At 43.7% G+C, this 23,486-nt stretch overlaps 1 protein-coding gene across 1 annotated transcript in view; it reads right to left on the bottom strand.

Moving 5' to 3' along the window:
- The window catches only part of macf1a (microtubule actin crosslinking factor 1a), a 169,044-nt gene extending 147,528 nt beyond the window's left edge, over nt 1-21,516 (bottom strand). Inside the window, exon 1 of the mRNA XM_026299498.1 lies at nt 20,498-21,516. Coding sequence (XP_026155283.1) covers nt 20,498-20,591 — 94 coding nt within the window. The 5' untranslated portion in view covers nt 20,592-21,516. The remainder of the gene's footprint in view (nt 1-20,497) is intronic.
- Nucleotides 21,517-23,486: the final 1,970 nt, after the last annotated feature.

Below are 23,486 nucleotides of genomic sequence, written 5' to 3'. Positions count from 1 at the left end.
AGCTACTTATCCCAGGACAACAAGCAGCAGAAACATGCTGCTGTGAAAACCGGGGTGATGAAGTAATGATGTCAGGCCACTGCGTCAGCAGGGCTGTAAGGAAGGCAAATGTGTGAGCAAGTCGTGAGACATGTTTTCACCCTCAGACATAACAAAGACGACTGCTGGTGGAGAACACTACACATGGCTGCAAAACGGATGGTACAAAAATAGGCTTTTGTTCAGCTCCTCGCTCACTCCCTGTGCCCTTCCTGTTTCTCCACCTCCCTTCTCCAATCTGTTCCTCCCAATCTCTCCATTTTCTCTCCCTCTTGGTCTCCCCTTTTTATTTGCAATTCTCTTCTGCTATGTCTCCATCCCTTCATGTTTCTGTAAATACTTTCCCTCTTTCACCTTTCTCTCTCCCTGCTTTCCTAAATCTCTTTACCCCTCTCTCCCATTTGTTCCTCAAGCATTTCCCCTGGACTAAAGAGTTTATATACATTACAGATCAAAACCATTAGACAAAGCGTGTCGGTCCTTCCTCTGTAACTAACAACTTCTTCTCTAGCTGATCAGAGACCCTCAGGAGTACAGACTGTAAAAGTAGACTTCTATCACAAAATGTGGGAAAGCTCGACAGAAAAACAGAGAAATGCAATCAGGTGAGATGTTGTTGTGAAGATGCACCAACACAGAGTGTAAAAAGACATATCTCTAACATGTAGCTACTAAACTCATGGTGGAGAGTGGAGGACACAGAACGCTGCTAGAATAAAACCTGCTCCCTGTCCCTCCCGACAGAACTGACACCCAAGGTCTGGTGACTGTAACATTAAATAATCTGCCATGTTTATAACTTCTGAAGACTAATACTAATATGGACTAATACACAGGCTGCAATGAGACACTTTGGCACAGCTCAGTCCCTGCAGCACTGAGGCCAGAGCAGTGCAGATCTGTCAGAAATCATGATGCACATGGACTGTGTTGACCCGAGTAAACTGATTCTGACATTTGCAGCTCTTTGGACTTTGTGGGAATGTTCTTTTCCCATTTTTAGACACTGTTAAGTGTGCATTATACAACTCTAATGAGCCTGTTCTTACTTTAGAGCAAACTCTTAATGCCAGGAGTCATTCAGACATCAAGTGGGGCTCAAGGGTTTCCCACAGGGTTAGAATTTATTTAGTGGTCGACTCTGAGGGTGTGCACTATTCAGCATTTAGGATCAAGGGTTGGAAAAACACAACTCAATACACAGGATTATTAAGGGCTGCACATAAATGTAGTACTCCAGCAGTCTCTCGCTTTTCCACACAAAAGGAAGAAGAGGAGAGGAAGAAACAAATCTGTAGACACAAAACAGTCAGGGGGGACATGGATCTGAACTGATCATATCATAAACTCAGAATTCTTAGCATTTCATAATCATCCACTAAACAAATCTCACTGTGGGAAACTTGTCAGAATAGCGCTGATATAAACAGGCTTAAATTTCAGCTTTTTTTAAATTTGTAAAGTTCTTTCCATTTAAAATCCATCTGGATTTCTGGTGTCACTTAGTACTGTGTGACACAAACACCCTGGTACAGCCTGCTTTTACAGCCCTATACTGATATCAGTAGTACATCCATACACACAGCACTTTTACTTGATATTCTGCTGGGGAGTTGTTTGTAATTTCCTGTTTTCTCCAAGTCAAACAGGACATTTAGAGAGAAAGAGCTGCCTGACCTCCACCAGGGGGCTGAGTGCAGAGAGGGTGGAAAAACGGAGAGAGTTGGCGGCAGCTGGAAGGACGGACAGGGGAATACCAACAACAATGAAGTGGAGGAAGAACTGAGAGGTAGAACTTGCAGGTGTGGGATGAAGATAAAAGAGTAAAGAGGATACAAAGGGGTGAAAAACCTAAAGTGAGGAGAAGATCATGTGAGGACAGTCTTGTCTCCTGCATCAGAAATAAGGAGTTCATTCATTCTCTGGGGACAAACACCACCACTCTGTGCCCTCCTCCTTTCCCCTCTGCTCCTTTCTCTTGGCCTTTGTTGCTCTCACATCCCCTCCTCCTTCTTTCGCCCTGCTTCTCCTTCCCTATTGAAGTGAACAAAGTGAAAGGGAAATCGCCTGGTGCAGGGCTGTGATCTAGCTCTGCTTACACCCACCCACTCTACAGCACTCAGAGGCAGCCAGCAGAGCAAGAACCCGGCTGGAGCCAACATTAGAGCCAGAAGGCAGAGTGGTTTCACCCCTTCACAGCACTGACGGGGACAAAACACTGCAGCACTGCTGGTAGGTGCAGTCATGAAACCCCAGAGACCAGAGGAGTTTCAGACTGACTGGTATTTTCTGAGGTGACTTTAACGGCTTTCATCGTGTCACACTGAGCAGGTTTTAACTCAACCTCAGGAAATTGTGCAACAGCAGGGCCCAGAGCCAGAGGGCTCAATTAACCCCTGAGGCTTGGAGGACTGGAGATGTAGCAAACAGCAGCAAATATTCTACTATATCAAAATCTAAAACTGGATCTACCGATGATGTTTACAATCTGTTGGGAGAGACTAAACAGAAGGCTCGCTGATGTGTGTCAGAGTTGCTTATTTCCCAGTCAGTTCATCAAGCTGCTGTGCTACTCAATCAGCTGTTCCACAGCCGTCCTTGACCTCTGACCTCTGACAAAATAAAGGATGGATCAATAAATCATGGTAGTAACTGTTATCTGGTTTTAACATAAAGTGCTTCATGCACAAAGTCACATTTGGTTACAGATCTGAAGACAACACATATTGTGACAATGTGTGGGCAGGAGTGCAAACAAAATACTCACATACTTACATTCTTTAGCACATTAGCTGAAAAAAGCTGCTCCATTTTTCCCAACAATAATATCATAAAACCACTGTTCTAATGAGGCTCTGCGAGCTAATCATATATTGAACTTCTTTCAGGGCAGGGAATAAAATCAGGTGTCATTATTGACACATTTGCTGCTCTTTGGCTTTGTTGTGCATTGCAGCCTTTATCCCAGAATGCACCTCAAGTCTTCTACAGCCCTACGATGAAGGAGGCAGGGGAAAGAAGGGCAGGCCCCCATTATAAAACAAACACTCCTTTCATTTTCACTTGACAGAAATAGACCTTGAGCATGTTTCTCCCAAAATAAACCCTGAAGCAACAACAATACAACATGTACACAGACATTTAAACTGAGCAATGATTTACTTCACTATAGCTCCAACCTATGACCAAAGGTACACAGCATAAGAGATATTTGGCCAATATTTGATTCAGCAGTACTGCTGCAATACACTGTAGCTTCTGTCCATTAGTTGCAGCACTAAGCACACTACAATAGAGCCGCCCTTAAGAGTGAGGAAGAAAACCTGCGGCAATCTGGATTTTGCAAAGTTTGCATCATCCTCACTGTCTGTGTTCCTTCTCAACAGACACACTTTGCTTTTTTTCCCCCCAGTTTAAAACATTTAGGCTACTGTGATGTAATGTCCCATTAAAATCTTAGCACCATCTCCCACTGTCCCAGCCAAGAGAGAGATGACTGTGCAGGGAAACACCAGAGAGAAGGCAGTGATGAGAGACTGGGTAAACATTCAAAACCTCATCTAATCCTTGAGGAGAGAGAGAACAGTCAGACGAGGAAGGGTGAGAACAACATTCACAAAATAAACAGATTGTATGAATAAAAAACCAGAAAGAAAGAAGTGAAAAGAGCAAAGAGACAAATGCAGAGAAAATAGGAAAGAGACAAAGAGGAAGATGGAGAGAGACCTGTAAGGCAGAGACAGCTCATTAGAAAACCCTGAAGCTGCACTGCAGCTCATGGTTCAGGCAGCTGGGACTTCCCCAGATCATCACATAACTTTACACAAAGTTACGCACAATTAGAAGGAGGACCACACTGCACAGACACACTGTAACACACACATGAATATAAGCCCCTCTTTCTATTCTACACATGCACAAACAAGCAGGGATCAAAGGTCATGCGCAGTCTAACATCTGAAGGTAGAGTTATCTGACCCCTGAAGCAACATTTCCTGAAAAGACAGATTATATCTCACTCCTCTCCCCTGGGCTGGCACTTAAACCTGCCTCAGATTAGTGCAGGAAAACACCCAAACATAATAAACTATTAACAAAACCAGGATTTTGTAGCGTTGTTTTCTATCCAAGTGGGCCAACACACATTAACCTTCTCTAACCTCATAAGAAAAGAATAATAACCTAATAATTGTTTCTATGTCTATGAGTAAGACAACCATTGAATGAGCCATCACTACCTTCTACATGACCACATTGTTTTTTGTGCCTGGAAGGTAAATGTAAAGTAGGTGTGGAAGCACAATTTACATGTCATGGTATCAGGTCGGCAGGCTGTAAAACATGCTGCTCATATTGGACAGGAGACAGTAGACAGGTGAGCAACACAGCAGGAACAAACACTTGATTTCGTGCGAAGAACGTAAACAGACAGGTAGGCTGCACTCTCAGTGTGTGCGTGTCTCGCTTTAGCGTCCAGGTATGTGCTCTACAAAGTGAACGCGCCTATTCTATAAGAAAACACAAAAAACTGTAAACAAACATGCCACAACCAGACCTGTGCTGTCGCTGGATGTCTGAGTGCTGCTGCAGGTAGAGTGTATGATAACTCACTGTAACCCTCTGTACTACTGCACTATACTTCTGAGGACTCTCGCTGACATCATGTAATCTCTAACCCCGACCACCACATGCTTAATCTAATTCAATCAACCCTATGGAGTGAGGACTCACCAAAATGTTCTCAATTTCCAAACATGTTTAGACACAACGCCTAAAGGTTTTCAAAGCTGTAGTGTTTATTAATGTTTACAGGTTACCAGGATGTGCAGAAATTGAGTTTGACATTTGTTTTCATTTCTTGATTTGCGATGGTGGTTAAAAGGTTTGGGTATTACTACCAGTCTGATAGCTGGCACGCATATGGGGGGAAAACACCATCACCAATTACACATCACAACTGCACAAATTTGACTTTCTTACTAAAACGGAAACCACTGGCACTGAAAATGTCACGCAAATCCTTTAACTAACAGTCTACGGAAACCACGCCAGTACAACGGTATCTATGGCTGAATAAATATTGTCACATGCTCCAACATGCAAGCACCCATTCAGCCACAGCGTAACCTGATTTCTGAGAAACCACAAGATGTGCAGGCACCCACAAAATAGAGACAGCCTGTGCATACAGCCACACTAATTCAATATTCATAACTTTATTCAAAAATATCCTCACTTTCAGGAAACACAGGGCAGAGGCTTAGTGCCATCTGGCTTCTGACAAGCAAACAGCTTCAGATTAAAAGTCCTCACATAAGAAACCAGCACAAAAAAAAAAAAAATCTAAACCAGACTCAGAATCTAATTTAATTCTGTAAATTCATGATATGAGATGATGTGTGTTAAGCATGTTTATTTTCATAGGGGCAGCTGAGGAGATTAGCAAAATGTGCTGTCAAGTAGCTGAAACACAATTTTACAAAACAATATACGTGTGTTCACAGTCACACAGCATCTGCAAGAATTTCTGGGTATGATGGCCTGTACAATTTCTAACCAAACATAACACCAACATAATTTGTGAATACCAAAACTGCATGGCATAGTATTTTATACTCAGTTTTAGAAATGGAAGCATAGTGTTGCAGTAATATCTTCTTTAAAGGTCATAAAACAGTGGCCAAGGCCCATTCAGTGTCAATAAAGAACAAATGATTCAGCCAGTGTTACAAGCTGCAAAGCTAAAAACATGCAGTACATACATTTAAGTCTATAAATCCCTTGATGCAGTAGGCCAAGTGCCATGTACTTCAGTAACATAAGCTCTGTCCTGCAAATGATATCTTAAAGCATTCAGAGCACAATAGCACAGTCATCAGTTTTCGTGAACCAGTTCGCTGATGACTGACAGATGCTCCAGTCAGCTATAGCTGCTGTTAACAGCAGAACTACGGTGTGATTAACTCCAATGTTAATGAAAAATTCAACCTTCTATGGGTAGAACTGGAAACCAGGTAAAACAGATCAGTGAGATACAGAAAACAAGAAAAAGACAGTTAATGATAGAAGAGTCTAAAAAAGGGAAAAGCTATTTGACTCCATTAGACATCTGTGTACATACAGTATGAAAGGAGGACTGTGTGTCCTGAACACATATATCATCTGATCAGGGCTAACATGGGTCCAACCAGCACACACAGAGCAGTAGACTGTTTGCAGCCTCAAAGCATTAGGCCTAAAGATGAACCAGAGATCTGGGAAGTCCAGCTGTGGGTGCAATGTTTTCAAAAATAATGTTTGCATACAGTTTACAGGCCTCACATGCACAGCAAGATGATGATAATCTTCAAAAGTGGGGACGTATTCTAAGTGCAGCTGTACAGCTCAGACACAGGGACTGAGTTAAGGCAAAGAGATATACAAGTCAAAGTTGATGTTATCACATATGCTCCCATAAGCCCTCATTACATTTGTCAGTACATGTGTGTTTTCCCAAGCTCCCACTTGGTGCTGCCACTTTAAGAGCAGTAGAAGAAAACAGTCCCAACTTCCTCTCTCCTCCCTCCATCATGTTTGTTATTTAAGGAATGTTCTCCAGCCTCAATCTCACCCTCATCTGCTGTGTCACTGCTGGCTGCTGCGCGCGCACACACGCGCGCACACACACACACACACACACACACACGCATACACACACACACACACACACACACACACGACTTTTTCCAAGCATGACGACCAGTCACTCCCAGGGATTTACATGAAAGTAAATGTGTGTTACGTGAGAGTGTATAGATGCATGTTAACTCTAAAACAAATAGAAAACATGACATAAGTGCGTGCCCTTCTCAAAGAAAGTGGCTCCTCAAGCTCTAAAACACACTGACAGAACAAACTTCAGCTAGAACGTCAAAGCGACTGGTGGTGAGAGTCGTCCCCTCAGGGTCTGACTCTCCAGTGAGTAACATGTTTTCTCTGCTTCAACAGTAAGAAGTAATGATTTGACTTAGCATTACATGTGCTTCTCTTAACCATCCGACATTTGGTTCTTAATTGTCCAGGTAATAACATGTGACTATTAAATGAGCAGTGTGGCTGATCAGCCTGATCAGTGAAGCCATGAAACTAAACAACACTAATGTGCCAGTTCAGACCTCTCTAGGTGCTAAGTGCTGCACTTCTGTCACCAAAAAGTAATGACAAATTCATTTGTCACCTTGGTGTCATCATTACTAAACAAACTATACTGTCATGGAGGTGGAGTGGGACTGTCTTGACTACTGTCTCTCAACAAATGACACACTCACAAACAAAAGCAGATCACACTGTGTGTCACAGTTTATCATCCCTTCCCTTGAATCACACTGGGACTCTTCATTTTCAGATTATTATACTATTAAGTTGAAGTTAAAAGAATAAATGTCGCACCTCCATGAGTTTCCATCAGTAAATGACAATGAGCGCAGTACTGAACCATAAGGTCCACATCTGCACTCAGGCTCTCTGCCCCCTCCCCCGACCCTCTTCACACCTCTAGAGCTGGTTGTCATCATCCATCCATCCATCCATCCATCCATCCATCCATCCATCCATCCATCCACCCAACCCCCTCCAGGAATGTTCCTGTCTGCTTAAATGCTTAGATTAAAAAAGAGAAGAGGCAGCACGAGGGAACATCAGACTCGAATGGGGGGGTGGGTGAGGATTAGCAAAAGAGGGGTGACAGACGGGAAATCCAGGAAACTTCCTAACATGGAGGAGAGCAGCACCCTCCCCCCCTTTATGCCCCTCTGGTATTATCCCTTCTTCACTGCTTGGTGGTATGTTTTGTAAAGCCATTAGACCACAGTGAGACGTTAGCATTTGATTTTAGAGCTGATAAAAACAACACTTCATTTATGTTTCTTCATCTCTTCACTATTTTTCCTTTGCAGTGAGACCAAAAACCTTCTAAATCAGCCTTACTGACTTAAATACCATCTATACATCCATTTATTTTTACTGCATCCTTTGCTGCATCCCAGAGGCTCCTAAACCTAGACCTGCCAATAAAACAGGAAAATGCAGAACGCAGGAGAATGGCCCAGAAAAAAGACCAATAAAAGAGAAAATGTCAGTCACACTGGGCAATGTCAGAATCTCAGCAGTGACTAAATATGAACATTAAAGGAAAAGAGAAAGAAAGAGGCCGACACACAGAGCTGGGGTCTCCAGCCTGCCAGGCCCCTGAGCTCTGTGGGTGACGGGTGGTGATTAGAGGGTGCAGAGACCCTCTGACAGATGGTGGAGAGTGACAGAGTGGGACGTGCCAGGTCTCACACACTGACACACTTAACAGCACAGCACAAAATGATGTGTGCATTTACATGCATAATCACACAGGCATAATGTACACACAGGGCTCGCGCACACACACACACACTGCATGTGACTCCATGAAAAACAGTCATTCAAGGACGAGCACAAAGTCACACTGTTACAGACACACAGGTAACTAGTCAGACTGCACGTACGAGTCAATAAAACCCAATAACTCTGGTAACGTTTGAAAACTTTCCTTTCAAACACACAGTGTAAGTGTTATGAGGCAGGGCCATCCATCTCAATGTCAGTCCAGTCAGCTTCCATTTCAAGCTAATTCATGATATTGAATATTCAGACTCAAACAAGCTACAAGCAGCATTTAAACCAATAATAAGAATAATAAACTTGTGTCTTTATTTTGACTGATGTCCTGTTGAAATAGCCCATGAGGGTCTGAAGCAGTTTCTACTCAGGATGATCTACCTGATAGACAGATAGTTCAGAAAGCCCCTCCTCTACGCCCACGCTGGATAATGAGGAGTGATCTGTGTACCACCATTTCTGTAATTTTTCAAAACTCATATGACATAATCTTTCTCACAGTGAATGAGCAGCAGGTGAGATCTGAGCCAAAGATCGTACTTCTCTCTCAAAAAAAATCAAACTCTCAAACAAACCTGTTCTTGCATCTTTATTTCTACAACTTCTTTTCAGTCCTAAGTAATTTCCATCAGAGGAATAATCCATTAGCCTGACTAACCTGAAATTATTCTTCCTCTCCCTCTGACGGTGTCTATTGATCAGACACTGTCAGGCCCTGAGGCAACCAGGCCTGATCTCTGGCTTCAAACTGTGGGAGATAAAGTCTCCCCAAGAAACACACATTCAGCAAAATCAATACACTTATGATGCGACCCTGCTGATGTGAGTAACAAATAAGAGCTTAATGAGGTTGGGACGATGATCAATGCAAATAAAATGTTGATTAATATTTATATCCAAATGATGTGAAGGAATCTGATTAATCATCTCTTACTGTAATTTGGATTGTCCATCAACTAAATGACAGCTGATTAGCTCAGTCTCAAGACACAGACACACACACACACACACACCTGCCCTGAGTGATATTCATGCTCACACACACATTCGTGCCTGCTGGTAATTTTAGAGTTTCTCAATTAGGAGCAAAGCCTTTTAAGAGCAGTAGCTGGAGCTGTAAGAGATTAACCACAGAACTGACTACTGACCTAGTAAGGGGGAGGAGGAAAAAAGGAAGGGATAATGAGAAGAAAAGAAAGAGCAAGACGATGAACACAATGATATGGAGGCTGCGACAATGAAACAAGAGGTAGAGAAATGGAAAAAAGACCGAGATGAACTGAAATTAGGGATGAAAGAAACACAGGAAAGTAATTAAACTTGAAAACAAAAACCTATTAGCCCACAGTGTCACAGTAGCGCATGAAAGAATAGAGGGATGAGAGAAGCAGAAGAGAGAGGGGGAGGAGTGTGTCATGAGAATGGTATGATGGGAGTTTCAAGGACAGATAAAAATATGACGGCGAATCAGAAGTCCTCAACTAAAGGCCACACGCTGTGAACAGCATTACAGAAAGTAAGGAAGGGGTCAGCCAGTGTTTGACAGTCAGTCATGGTCCTCATACAGTGTCTGAGGGTAACACTGCACTGACACAGTATCTGGCTCCTTTGAGCAACTCGGCCCAAATAGTTAAAGCCCAAGATCCAGCACCGAAAAACACTTGTATTAACATGGACAAATAAAAGCAGTGAAGTCAATTGTCATTATCAACAAAGCTACATTCATATATATTCTATAAGTGCTGAAATGATACTGTGACCCATAAAAGAGGCTACTTTTCCTTTCATGATTTAAGGGACTTTACAGTAAAAACCTGACATCAATGCCAGTTTGAGTCTTTTCTGTCATCCTGTTGTTACCCACCACCAAAGAAATCCCTGATGTGCTCTAAAGAGGTGGGAGGAGGGAAAGGAGGAGCACATTACTGCTGACACAAAACAGCAAGGAGCTTACAGGGGGATTGTTGGGATTTTAAATGTCTCTGCACTGAAAATACTGCAACCTGACTGCAGGAATACTGAGGCAGTACAAAACAGCAGGCCGGCGGCTTCTGCGTCTGCATGTGCGGCCCTGACTACGTCGACGTCAGGAAGATTACAGCCACGAGTGAGAAGACAGATTCATTTCCAGTAACGTGACTCAACTTACTCCAAATGATCCTGACGACATCTGTTAGATAACCCATCTCTTTCTAACAGACAATTAGCTTTATATTCATGGAGGGATCCAATCAAACACCGGGCTTCCTTCTACTGCATGATGTCATGTTGAATTACATAAAAACAACATGAACCCCCTGCAGCAGCAGCGTTAGTGGTACAGGCCTGACACCAGAGAGATGTGAGGGAATGAACCAGTCCGCAGTGACGGGGGGGGGGGGGGTGTCCTGGTTGCTTGCCATGGTGTTAGTGTAGTAAAGTGGATGAATGGGATTAGGTCTCTGCTCCTGCTGGGGGGGTCTGCCTGTGTGACGTCCTGCCAGGATGGACCAGATTACCCTCGCAGCCTGATCTAAATGGCAAATCCTCACACCACCTCTCACACATGCACAGACGTGCAAAGGAACACATTAACCCACAATGCTGATGGAGCGTGGGGAAAAGGAGGCTCCAACTGATCATTCTCATTCCCAATCACATTATAGACGTCCCACAATATAAACATAACCATTTTCTGATTTCTTAATCTACCCTCATGACCACTGCGCCGAGTGTATGTGCACCTGTCAAGCGTCTCACAGTCGGCTGAGCGTCACAGACTGAAGGAAGTGGAGCACATTAAAAGTCACCCTGTCACTGCACAGTCACAGGCCGGGGTCAACACTCACAGCTACTCAGCACATCCTTTCATCTCCCTGGATTTAAGAGCACAACCCACACCCGCTCGGATGGGACCGACAGTTCACACAGTTATTAGGAGGCCTGTGTGTATACGCTGATACACTGTACAGGCTTCCCCTCCTCATCCCTGGGTCATTTCACAGTTAATAACAGAAACAGTCCAGACATTCGAAGAAACATTTAACTGGAAATTTCAAATCTGGTTCACACATTTGCTAATGCAGGTTATAACTCAAAAGAATGTACCCAGGCACAGGAAAAGCTATTTCATGCTGTTCAGTGAGCATCCAAAACACTGTGCAGCAGCGTGACTGAGTTTCACCACAGTAAGTTATAACCTTTTGAATTTCTTCTCTCTCCTGCAGAAATGATTTTCTACTCCTTGTATGTTCTTTGTTGCTTGAAGCAACATTTGCTCAAACGTTTTCATGTTTCAACAACTCAGGCTGACTCAAAAACAGTTGGACTCCAGCATCAGCTGCCCTGGGTGCCGAAGCTTTCCTCCTGACTCTGGCAAAGGACACGTGGACCAACCTAATTTAGAAAAGAAAAAGAACAACAAGTCCGGTTCTCTGCAGCATCTCATCATCTGATTGTTTTCTTGTTGCTATTCGTCCTTCCCTTCATTTTTTTTTAATCAGGCCTTCAGGGTTTTTCAGTCATATTTTCCATAACAAAACTGATAAGACTTTAAATATAAGGTTTCCTTACACTCCTAGCATTTTAGGGGATATGTAGATTATATAACTTCATATCTATATGCAATTGAATCATAGTATAAAGACAGAGGCGGCGTGACTCACTTCCCTCTACCTCTCCTTTAGCATCCCACCCCTCAGCCTTCAGTCTCAGCGGGACAGAAACGGATTGAGTAACAATCTGAACGACAGGATGATGGAGAGAAGCTATAGATTTACTTTACTCAACCATCGGCGCCTTCCTGCCTTCACTGGAAAATTAACAAGAGCACAAAGAAGATGGAATAAAGAGGAGGAAGAGATGAAGCTCTTGTGCGCACGGATATGAAACAAGTACAGACAAGGAGAGATGAGAAAATAGTGCAATGAAAAGAAATTGGAGGGGGAAAAAAAAAGAACAAGGATAATAAACGAATGAGAGTCAAGAGAGTGAGCTCAATTTCAAAAGACAGTATTGGCATCAGCAGCTTGGCCTCACCTCAGATTGCAAACCAATGAGACATGAATGAAGCAACAAAAGCTAATTCTTATTATGGGATGGCTCAATAAAAACAGGAGAGAAAGCAAACACATGCACAAGGGAAGAAAGAGACTATACCATTGAGACACATGATGCCCTATAGGGGACAGAGCTGCAACACTAACACTGTATGTGTGTGTGTGTGTGTGTGTGTGTGTGTGTGTGTGTGTGTGTGTGTGTGTGTGTGTGTGTGTGTGTGTATTTGTCTGTATGTTCACCCCAGTGCAGCAGTGCACAATCGATTCTTGCTGCAGACTAACCAAAGTCCCCTACACTGCTTTTAGAACAGCACTCATGATTAATTCATTAACTGGTCCTCCCCATTTCTATCCTTGTCTTAGTTCATCTTGACAGCTCTGTTGCATTTTACAACCCTCACACCCACTCACAGCCTCACACACAGCTACACACACACACACACAGCGGAAACAACGAATAGTCAGCAAGAGATGTGAGGAGATGGCGACTCAGGTCATACAATTACTGCTAAATCTTTTCATTTCTAGCCTCTTTCAGTCAGAAAACAAAAGACTGACACGGGCCTGTTAGTCTGTCTCGTTGGTTTTACCTCTTACACTTTCCATTTGATACAACTCAGCACAGGACCAGAGGGGGCAGACTGCACAGTGAGGTTAGGAGCACCACAACAACAGCAAAGAGCAGCACTTGTCTGGCTGACATATCATCTATGATAACACTAAAACCTTCTGCTCTTCTCCAGAGTCTCGAGATCAGCAACGCTGTAACCACAGGGATGATTACAGCCTAAACTGACCTGTAGTGGAAATCCATTTTTAACCTCCACAAAAAGCAAAGTACGCAAGTTACTGTTGTCTACGTGTTCAGCCAGCAGGCAGAAGCATCGTCCATTTCTCTGGTCAACCCTCTGGTCTTTCTCCTTCTGTCCTCCATTATCACCAACACTGTATTTTCATAAAGCAAACCCAAGAATTCATTTTTCATTTGACTCCAGTTTAAAGATGCAACCTTGCAAACAAATAACTCCTTCACTGCTGCACTGAGACATTCGTCAAATTATTATAAATGATAGAACTTATTATATGACCCTACCCTTATCTCACCAAATAAAGATGAATGCACACTCATAACAACAGCTGTGAAGCATAATTGGCTTTTATTGATATTAGACAGTTGGGTGAGGAGAGTAGGCCTCCTTAAGTGCACTGCTGCACACAGGCACAGGCTCATATCATTGTTTTCAAAGCTTTTTTTATGTGTTTGCTCTTGACAATGTTTTTGAAAATACTTATTGCGGACTGAATGTCAGAACCGAGTAGAGATGATGTGTTTTTAAATGAAGCCAGCTGTGTGTGGAGGATGCAGCCTCGGACTGGGACCATGTGAACGTTTGAGTGTGTCAGAGGTCAAAGCAACAGCAGTGTGTTTCCTGCAGGAGCCTTATTATTGATTCAAATCACAAAAGATCCTTCAATAGCCAGACAAATACACACGCTCACACACATGTGTGTGTGTGAGCGTGATATCATGCATGGTAAGACCTACAACTACTCCAGTCCTACTTTTTCCCTTCAAATGAATGCCCTGAGTCACACACCAGAGTTTCCTCATCCTTTCACAGTGATTCAACATCCAGGACGTGCTGACAGATGTGACAAACATCCCTGTGCTGTCTCACTGCAAACTCCAGGAGTTTCAACAACCGCCACACAACACTGGACAAAAGTGCAGAAGATGTGGGTCAGTCACACAGCACTTTACTGTTGCAGTCTGAATACAGGCCCTGTGTGCTGCTCAGAGAAGAGAGCCACTGTTACCGGTCACACAAACACAAATACACACCAACACACACATTTAAGCATAGGAGCAAATATTTCACACTCTGGCTGCAGCCCTCAAAAACCATTCAGCTCAATTTTCTTTGACAGACACACACATAGACACAGGGAGGCTCATTGATTATTTCAGCAAAAATCAGCTGGAGGCTGGTTATGTAAGAAGCCTGAGGACTAAAGAAGGGGCACCTACTGTGAATAGTAAGACGGGGAAGAGAGGAGGAGAGAAGAGGCGGGTGGGATATGGGGCAGGACAGATACCACAGTGACAGATTTGCTGCATAATGTAGATAAAATGTGGAGAATGCACCAGAGGGATCACACTGTGACACTGCAGAATTTTTCTTTTGAGCTGATATACAGCTGATATACTGTACCTGAAGCTTTTTCTGGTTACTCTCATGGCCTGACTGTACATGTGTCCGTTACTATTAAAATCTGCTTTAGGAACCTTTCCCTCCATTTGTGAATTTCTATATTTCTATAAACAAGAAGCATGTGTTTGCCTTTAAGTTCATGATATGACAGCTCTGGATGTTCTCATCTTATCTAATGTTTTCCACTTAATTTACATCCTTAAACATTTTTGCATCTCCATATTCCTTCTTCATTTGCTACATCTCTGCACTGCACTATTAACAAGCAGTTATGGAGATGGTTTCCAGCAGAGCGCCGAGCTTTGGGAACGTTTGATTTCCCTGAAGGCTTCCCCCATTCTTTCCCTGTCCATCTACAAACAGCAGTGCAGGCTTTCCAGCTCGGTCAGCATTTGATTTTCCCTGCCGCAGCTCTGACAGCGTTTGGTTTTCCTGCCAACACGGTCAGGTGCTGCTGGAGAATGTGACTAAACAGGAAGTAACATGGGAAAAGAATTAATGAACTAATGAAACAAAAGTGAAAATGTGAGGAAAATGCAGACAAGGAGTGTGGAGGCAAGAGGTGAAAAATCAATACAAATAAGGGAAAAAGGGTCAGGACAGAAAACGAAGGCACAGAGCAGCAAATGAAACAGCACAAATATGATCATATAAATCATAAGATTCATCCCAAAATGCAATACCTGCCAGTCAAACAGACTCTACAGCAAAGTAAGAGATGATGCGGAAATGAAATAAACTTTGCATATACAACCACAGATGAAAAACACCGACCAGGATGTGATCTGAGAGACAGAGAGATTGTGCTGGATGACCTAGAGAAATGAGAGAAGAGAAATGGAGGAGGAGGGAGGTTGTTCTCTCGGCCAGAGCTCTACCGTGAGAGAAGTGGAGCAAGAGAGCAGCAAGGGAAAAACTAGGCCACGTGGAAAAATCCAGTTGTAATGATCCAACTCTAGGACTAGCCGATGGTGCTGATGTCTGCCTCTCTTCTATCTCAGTCTATCTTCATCTCCTTCTCTCTCTTTTCCATGTTTTTCAGTTAAATTGTTCTGCCTTTTATTCTGCTGGTTCTCTTTCTGCTTCCTATCCCTCCCTCTCTTGAAACCACAGCTTCTCCTCTTCTTTTTTATCTCCTGTTCTATCTCTGCATCATCCATCCATCCTTTTCCTTCATTTGCTCCAGTGCTAGTGATTACTTGTACAATAACCATTTGCAGGAGTAAAGAATAATTTTCCTCACTTTGCCTGCCATCCAATCTCCACATTTCGAGATCTAATTTTACACCTAATGGGGTCACATTAGTGCAGAAGCGTGACATTTTTCAGGCAGAGGCACAAAGACAGGAAATGCGGCAGAGAGGCCCAGTTAAAGATGGTATAGTCAAAGCGACAACAGATACACTTTAATAGGATTCAATAGGATGTGGCTGGAAGAGGACAGGCGTCCTTTGTACGTCTACAGTGTGTGGTGAATCAGAGAGGAAGGTACAAATATACAGGCACAGATCTGGAGAGACAGGAAGAGCTGCCCTGCCACTTCCCGTAGCTTATTCCATAAAAATGTGTGACCTCAGCAAACACTCAACTCCAAATACTTTCTGTCTCTCTGTCAACTTCCTGTGTGTTTTTACAGGGCACTGACCTCTGTGTGTGACTGGAAGGGATTTTAAGGTCTATGTGCAAGACAAGAACTGGAAGCTCTCTATCTGAAACACTGTCCAACCCTGGGCTCTACTTTCCTCATTTCAAAACTGAAGGTAGTTTGTGTTTAATAATTGTTAAACACAGTGCTGGTGTCAGAGATTAAACAATTATCTGAGTGGTCAAAAAAATCAAATCACCAGGAAAATAATCAACAAATATGATAAATGATTAAATCGGAGTTTTTTTTCATGCAAACATTTGATGGTAAAATTGTGTATTTTCTGCTTTCCTCTTATTTATCACTGTATAGTGAACATCCTTGGGTTCTGTACTCTTGGTCAAATGAAAGGAATTGGTCAGTGTAACCTGGACTGTTGGAAACTCTGATAATATTCCTAATTGACATCATTTGACTTTTTTTCTAGCCCATTCGTCTCCGTCAGCGTCAGCACTGATGAGTCTGTGTGAGCGTTTCCTGTATGAGCAGGTGTGACATGAATGTCAGTGCTGATTTATCATGAACTTTCAAACAGCACAGTAACACACACACACACACACACACACACACACACACACACACACACACGCACACACACACACACACACTAATCCTGATGGGCAGTACAATCCACAGAGAATGAGCAGCACATACCAGCGGGTACTGTAAGGTAAAACACACACACCAATGCAAACGCAGAAACACTCAGAGGGCAGCAGGAGGACTGAGCTGCCAGACACTGGTACTGCCAGTAGACTGATGAGTTGGAGGTGTTAAGTCCACAGAGAGAACTATGTTAGCCCTGCTGATTGCACAACACATGCACACCCAACACTGGCTCAGTGGTTTATCCGCACTAAGAATAACACAGATAAAAAGAAAGATGGAAACAAACAGAAAATGATTCAGTTTTTAGGTCTAAGGTACAAACCACACATTCAGACAGCACTGATGTACAAACATTTAGCAAATTAAAAGGGAAAAGTTCTGCTGTGGGTGTCTTGACCATCTTGTTCGTCCAGTTGTTTCCTGTCTAACATCTGGCACGGAAAGGATCTTTCATAGCCGACATTTCAGCTGTTGTTTTTTAATCTTAAACTGATCACAAGCCTATATAAATATTATATTGTACTTGTCTAACTAATTAGCACAAAGCAAACAGCTGAGGAAAAACATCTATATTGTGTTTCTTCTTGCAACACACTCATTATGGAGACACTTAAGTAAATATAAAGTCCAAGTCAATGTTGCTGTCAATCTGCCTGAAACCATCTGGTTTTCCACTGACTCAGTGTGCGAGTTTTCTTCATCAGGTCCGAGTGTTTTTCCGTCCATGGCCCTGTCACTGTTGCTTTAGATATCCCGTCATTGTTACACAGCAGTTACAGTTACACACACGAGCAGAAACACACACAAACACACCACCGCCCCTGTGAATGACTTAGGCCGTATCAAATGTCCCTGCTCCAGTTTCAGTCAAGTGATGCTGCAAGCAGAATGCCAAGTTCACATTTCTCCGTCTATTCTTCCTGACAACTGCTACAAGTGACTCACACTCAGCCGCGTAATGAAAACTCCCACACACACACACACATGCAGGACAGCGGTTTATGGGTCACGTTCACCGCAGCATATGAAAAACTGTTAGAATCCAAACTAACAGAGGAGGGAGGGAAAGAAAAATAAGTGATTGACAGTTGCGAACTTGATATCATCCAAGAGAGTAGGCACACTATTGTCACTGCAGGTCTTCAAAGAGCAAAACATAATTAGACAGTGATCTACCGCAGCACAAGTCCTATTGTGTTGGACAGAGTCCAGAGGACACAGGACAGCTCCTATAGAGTTACAGCCTCATTATAGCACTGACGAAGGGAAGGAGAGTGAGCTGTGACTCCGGTGGCCGACACATCACGGGGATGAGAGTCAAAACCGTGCGGTCTTAAAGAGCCAGAAAACACACGTCAACAAAGGCATAGGACTGTATCACAGTCAGTCTGAGGCCACATCACTCACACTGTAACACTGCTACAAAACAATACACAAAGACGTACCTTATACTGTGGGATCTGGTATCTTGTACTGGGTATAAATAATCGTGAAATACAGTAAATCACTTACTGACAAAATGGGCCAATACTAGAAAAACAAACATAATAAAAAAGTTAAATCAACTGGCTTGAGACAAACAAACCACATAAACAGTTTTTGTGTAGATGTATAACACACAGGTTGTGTGTTCTATAGTCCTGTCATATTTGACCTCACGTATAAAGCCAGAGTAGGAGCATCCTGACCTATGGTCAGTTTAGGACTTTCGGGCCTTTATGTGTTGGCATTTCTAACGTGAGGCCCATGTCCAGCTCTACTTAAATCAATGTTCCTCTCTCCTGGGAACCAGCACCTCTGATGCATTATGTATTTATCAAAGTAGAGCAGCTCAGCCCACAGATAAAGCTGAACTGCGACTGCGATCGAAACCCGGCACCTTAACGGAGGCGATGATCGGCTACAGGCTGAGGAATGGACTGCACCTCTGTCTGTGAGCTGAACTAAAGCCAATCTGAATTTACAGTGCTCCAGAGTCTGTGTGAGAGAAAGAGCAAGAGAGATTTAGCAGACGTCCTACCACCTCACGAGGACCTTTAACACCTTTACCATTGAGATTTATTGACATCAAAGTAATTGTTAATCCTGCACACATAAATCCAACAGAAGACAGAACCGGGTCTAGAGACATCTGTTTTAACCCTCCAGATGTATAGATGAGATTTTATATTGAACAATAAAATCTGTACCATCTTAAAAATCTTCATTTTTAACCTATTTCTCTGGTATTGACATCCTGCTGTGACCCACCTGAACAGCTGCTGCAGCAAAGGCAACTAATGTAGGTTCAAAAGTCCAGGACTTGTTTTATAGAAGATGCAAAAGGAGACAGTTGGAGATTTTGGCTCAGATTTGTTCCAAACATTTCTCAAACTATTCAGTCACATGTTTTCACTTCACTTCAATAGAAAGGTAGTTTTTTCTGTAAATCACACAGACTAGCCGTAGCACTGCCATAACAAAGACGCTCCAGACTGTCACTAAAACCATCTACCCAAACCGTCCTCCCTGTGTAGACTGGTTGTACAGAGACCTAAAGTTGGAGAATAAAAAAAATTAACTCTGATATGAACCTCCTGACATCCCATCGTGTCGTCTTTTCTCCGCCTGCCTCTCCTACACACAAACATGTTCTGCTAACACACACAGCTAAACCCCAAACCCTGAGGAGTTTAGTTTCATTGTGATAATCAATAATTAAAATCCACCTCCTTTTCATCAATGCCTGCATCACAGATGTGACCTGAGTCTACTGGCTGTCCACACCCCCACCTTCTCCCTTGCACACAAACACACACACAGACACAGACACAGACACAGACACACACATACTCTCCACCCCCCTCCCCACCACAAGCAATTTCAGCAGAGGCATTCATTTTTAAAGTTATACAAAGGCAAGCCTCAGTGCTGGTGGTGAAGCCACTGCTGCAGGGGGTAACAATACCAGACACTCAGCAACCCCACAAGCTCCACTCTGAGCAAGTTTGTTTTGTCATCCCAAAGTGCTTTACAGCCTCATCAGAGAAAACCCAAGTCCTCCGGTGACTTCCCGAGCAGCGGTTTTGATATTTACAGGACAAACATGACGCACAAGGTGAAACATGAGGCTATGTGGGGAAAACTCCCTGACACTGACAGGCTTCATAAAACTGCTTCCTCTGGTATCTCAAACAGCCAGGAGTGATTCCAAGGGAGTCAGGCCATGAAATTTGTAATAGCAAAACTGTGGCAGAGCTACAAACCTGCTGCTTTAACCAAAATATCAACAATGGAGCAATCCAGGTTATGAAACTGGCAAACTGGGCTGGCTGTCTGCCCAAAGATCAGTTCAGACACACTCTGCACCCATGGTGAAGGTCTTTTCTAACAAAATCCACTGAAATATTCCTTTAATGTCCCCAGATGAACTTGCATGTATCTCAAAGGGAAACAGAAAATTAACCTCAGCCTGTGGCGTTTTTAAATGATTATATGTCAAACTGTAAACACTGGTATACAACATGTTTTGTACATTAACCAGCGCTTCTTCCCAGTCCCCTCTTTACCTTTATATCTCTCCAGCACATCTTCGTACGCCTGGGCGAACTCCTTTTCCTGGGAATGGTTTGTCGGCAGCAGACCCGGTATGAACCCAGCCATGGTGGCTCTGCAGCCGGCTTTCGAGTAGAGAGGGGTCGGCCTGCAGACTACCGCAGTGACCCGGTCCGCTGCTGCGCCTCAAGCCCCCTCTGTGCCTGTCGGCGTCCAACTCACCACCACCGTGTGTGGAACTAATGTATTTGATGCATTAGCGCACAGCCGAAGCCCGGTAGCTCACTTCCAACAGGGACTGATAATCCTTCGGGATACTTATAGGAATAACAAGGACAACAAACACTTCTGTGAGTGTGTCTTTATGAGAAAAGACTTAAATCGAGGTTACATAAACGCTATCTATCCATCTTCGCCGTGTGTGTGACGCATCGCTCGGCGCGCTGTTTCCAGCCAGTCCCTCCTTGAGTGTCGGTTTCCACCCGGCGACTGCTGCTTTTTGTGCGTCCTGTGTGTGTGTGTGTGTGTCTGTGTGTGTGAGGGAGGGAGTGTATCCTACACACCCCAGATGACTGTCCCTAAACGGGGGGGGGGGGTGTATCTGTTTCCGACCCCAAATCGCCGGAGCTCCAGGCGACGCCGTATCCGGACTCTGGCTTCCTATCCCAGTTTGCGTCCGCGTCCTGTGGATCCGAGGCGAGCCAGCGGAGCTCCCAGCATGCCTCCCCGCCGGAAAGGCCGCTTCTGTCCGAGTGTTTGCGGTCTCTTGCTCTGCGTGAACGTGTCTGTGCGTCTTTCTGTCCCTCTTCCGCTTAGATTTCTCGGCGGTCTTCCATCCCTCTCCATCGGCCACGCCAGGATCCTCCGCCACAGGAATTTCAAAGGCCGGTGAGGAAGAGCTAACCAGGCTAGTGCAGCTACATAGCAGTCGGGGAAAGTGGAGCTGAAGCGCCCCCAAATGGTGCGCACGGCCCGGTGACAGCTCCAGCACCAAGCCAAAAATATTTAAAGTATGTCAGCGTCATAAATAACTGTCTTTGGAAACGTGTGCGTGAGGAGAGAAAGTGAATAACTGCTTATGGAAGAAACAACTGCAACTGGATTGTTTATGATGGAAAATAAAGTTTCTTACATTTGTGAGAAATTATCGCTTCATTCCTTTACTACTGAAACTAAGTAAACGAATAACCAAACAACCCGATAAACGAATGTACAGTGGAAAAGGCCACTTCAACACAAATAGAGGCCATTGTGTGTTTTGTGTGTGACCCTGTGGTCTTCACCACCGTGATCATTTCCCCATCACTGATGCAAAGTGGCTGCTGAGTGATCTGATGAATATGAATGTATGAATTATACAGTTCGACCTTCACATAAAATGCAGAGGGCCCTCATGTCTATAGGGGCCTACAGACTGGAAGAGAAGCTCAGTGAGTGACAGAACTGTGTTTTTGCATCACGTTGTTTTAAGTTTCTTTGCAGTCACATCGTCTCATTTTCCCTGTTTGCACTTCTCTGTGGTCATTTGTGTCCCTGTGGTGATTCATTTGTCTCTGTGGTCATTTTCCATCTTGTCTGGTTGTTTCCCGTCTCTTTATAGTCTTTGATCCACTTCACAGTAGGTTCAATAATCCTTCCCTGACATCAGACTTGGAGAATGAATCTAAGCCAAGAAGCACTGAAGCTGTTCCTGTGGTGGCCCAACAATTATTGTGACACCCACAGCTGCACTGACACCAGCACACTAATCGCTGTAATGATTCTTCCATGTTGTTTTATTATGTAACATGAACAAAAGCAGCAAGTCACTGAAAACTAAGAACATGGTGAACGTTTTAAAAACAGACCAATGAATTTCACATGCTGAGGCAGGAACATCACCTACCACTGTTTGTGTGTTAGAAGAGTTTGGGCTGTGGAGGAGGTAAATTGATGGAGCCCAGCGCCACCTAAAGGATAACTCAATAAAATTCTGTATAAGGGAGCTGTGTCAGAACATTTAACCTTTTACTGGAACACTTAGAAACCCACTAAGGCTTTACTATAAACTTCTTTAGTCTTGTATGACTGCAACAAGGAGGACAGGAGTAAAGCTTTGAGTTTGACTCTAGTGATCTGTTGTAGCTCGTCCTGTCCAGTCAGTCTGTCCTGTCCAGTCAGTCTGTCCTGTCCTGTAGGTCTGTCCTGCCCTGTCCTGTCCTGTCCTGTCCTGTCCTGTCCTGTCCTGTCCTGTCCTGTCCTGTCCTGTCCTGTCCTGCCCTGTCCTGCCCTGTCCTGTCCTGTCCTGCTGGGTGAAGATACAGCAAACAGTGGATTATCTCAGCCTGCAATCATCCTGAGGTCAAAGTCCACGAGCAGCCTCTATGAAATGTCCTGGTGACTTTGTAATTTAATCCCATACAGCCTCATAAAGACGACCTTAGGGTAAAACACAATGTCAGGCCCTTAGCAGAAACACTTCATAATTCTTCAGCTGGACAAGAGAAACACCAGATTAAGACGAGTGGTAAACAACAGTGGTAACAGATCTGACATTCGCTGTGTATCACACAGAGCAGACTCTCCCTGATGGAAGAAGACAAACCAGAAGGGAGAGCGAAAGAGGAACCAGCAGGGACAGTGCAGAGTGTTTACCAGCTCATGGGTTCAAGGACTGAGAAAACATTCATTAATCATATTCCCCTACCCCTCCCTCATATCCTGTTGGTGCTGGATCATAATCATAACACACCATAAATAAGCAAGGCCAACACCAAGCAGCTAGTGGCCTGTACTGTCCTCTGCTGCAGAAATATGACCGACTGCTTTGCAGCACAAAACAGAGGTTCCCCAAGGTAACGGATGGAGAAACAAGCTACAGGTCGAAGGAAAAGCAGTTCCAATGTGTCTATCTATCTTCTACAGAAGTAAGAAAATATTTCACTTGAGAATCAGAGCTTGTTTCTGCAACACAAAACAAGATAGATCCGGGAAAGGTGTTTTATAGGAGTACCAACGTGGTGA

This window comes from Mastacembelus armatus, chromosome 11, assembly GCF_900324485.2.
Source record: "Mastacembelus armatus chromosome 11, fMasArm1.2, whole genome shotgun sequence".
NCBI classification, from domain to species: Eukaryota; Metazoa; Chordata; class Actinopteri; order Synbranchiformes; family Mastacembelidae; genus Mastacembelus; species Mastacembelus armatus.
Note: the sequence above shows the minus strand (reverse complement) of the source record. Positions and strands in the feature narration are given on the sequence as shown.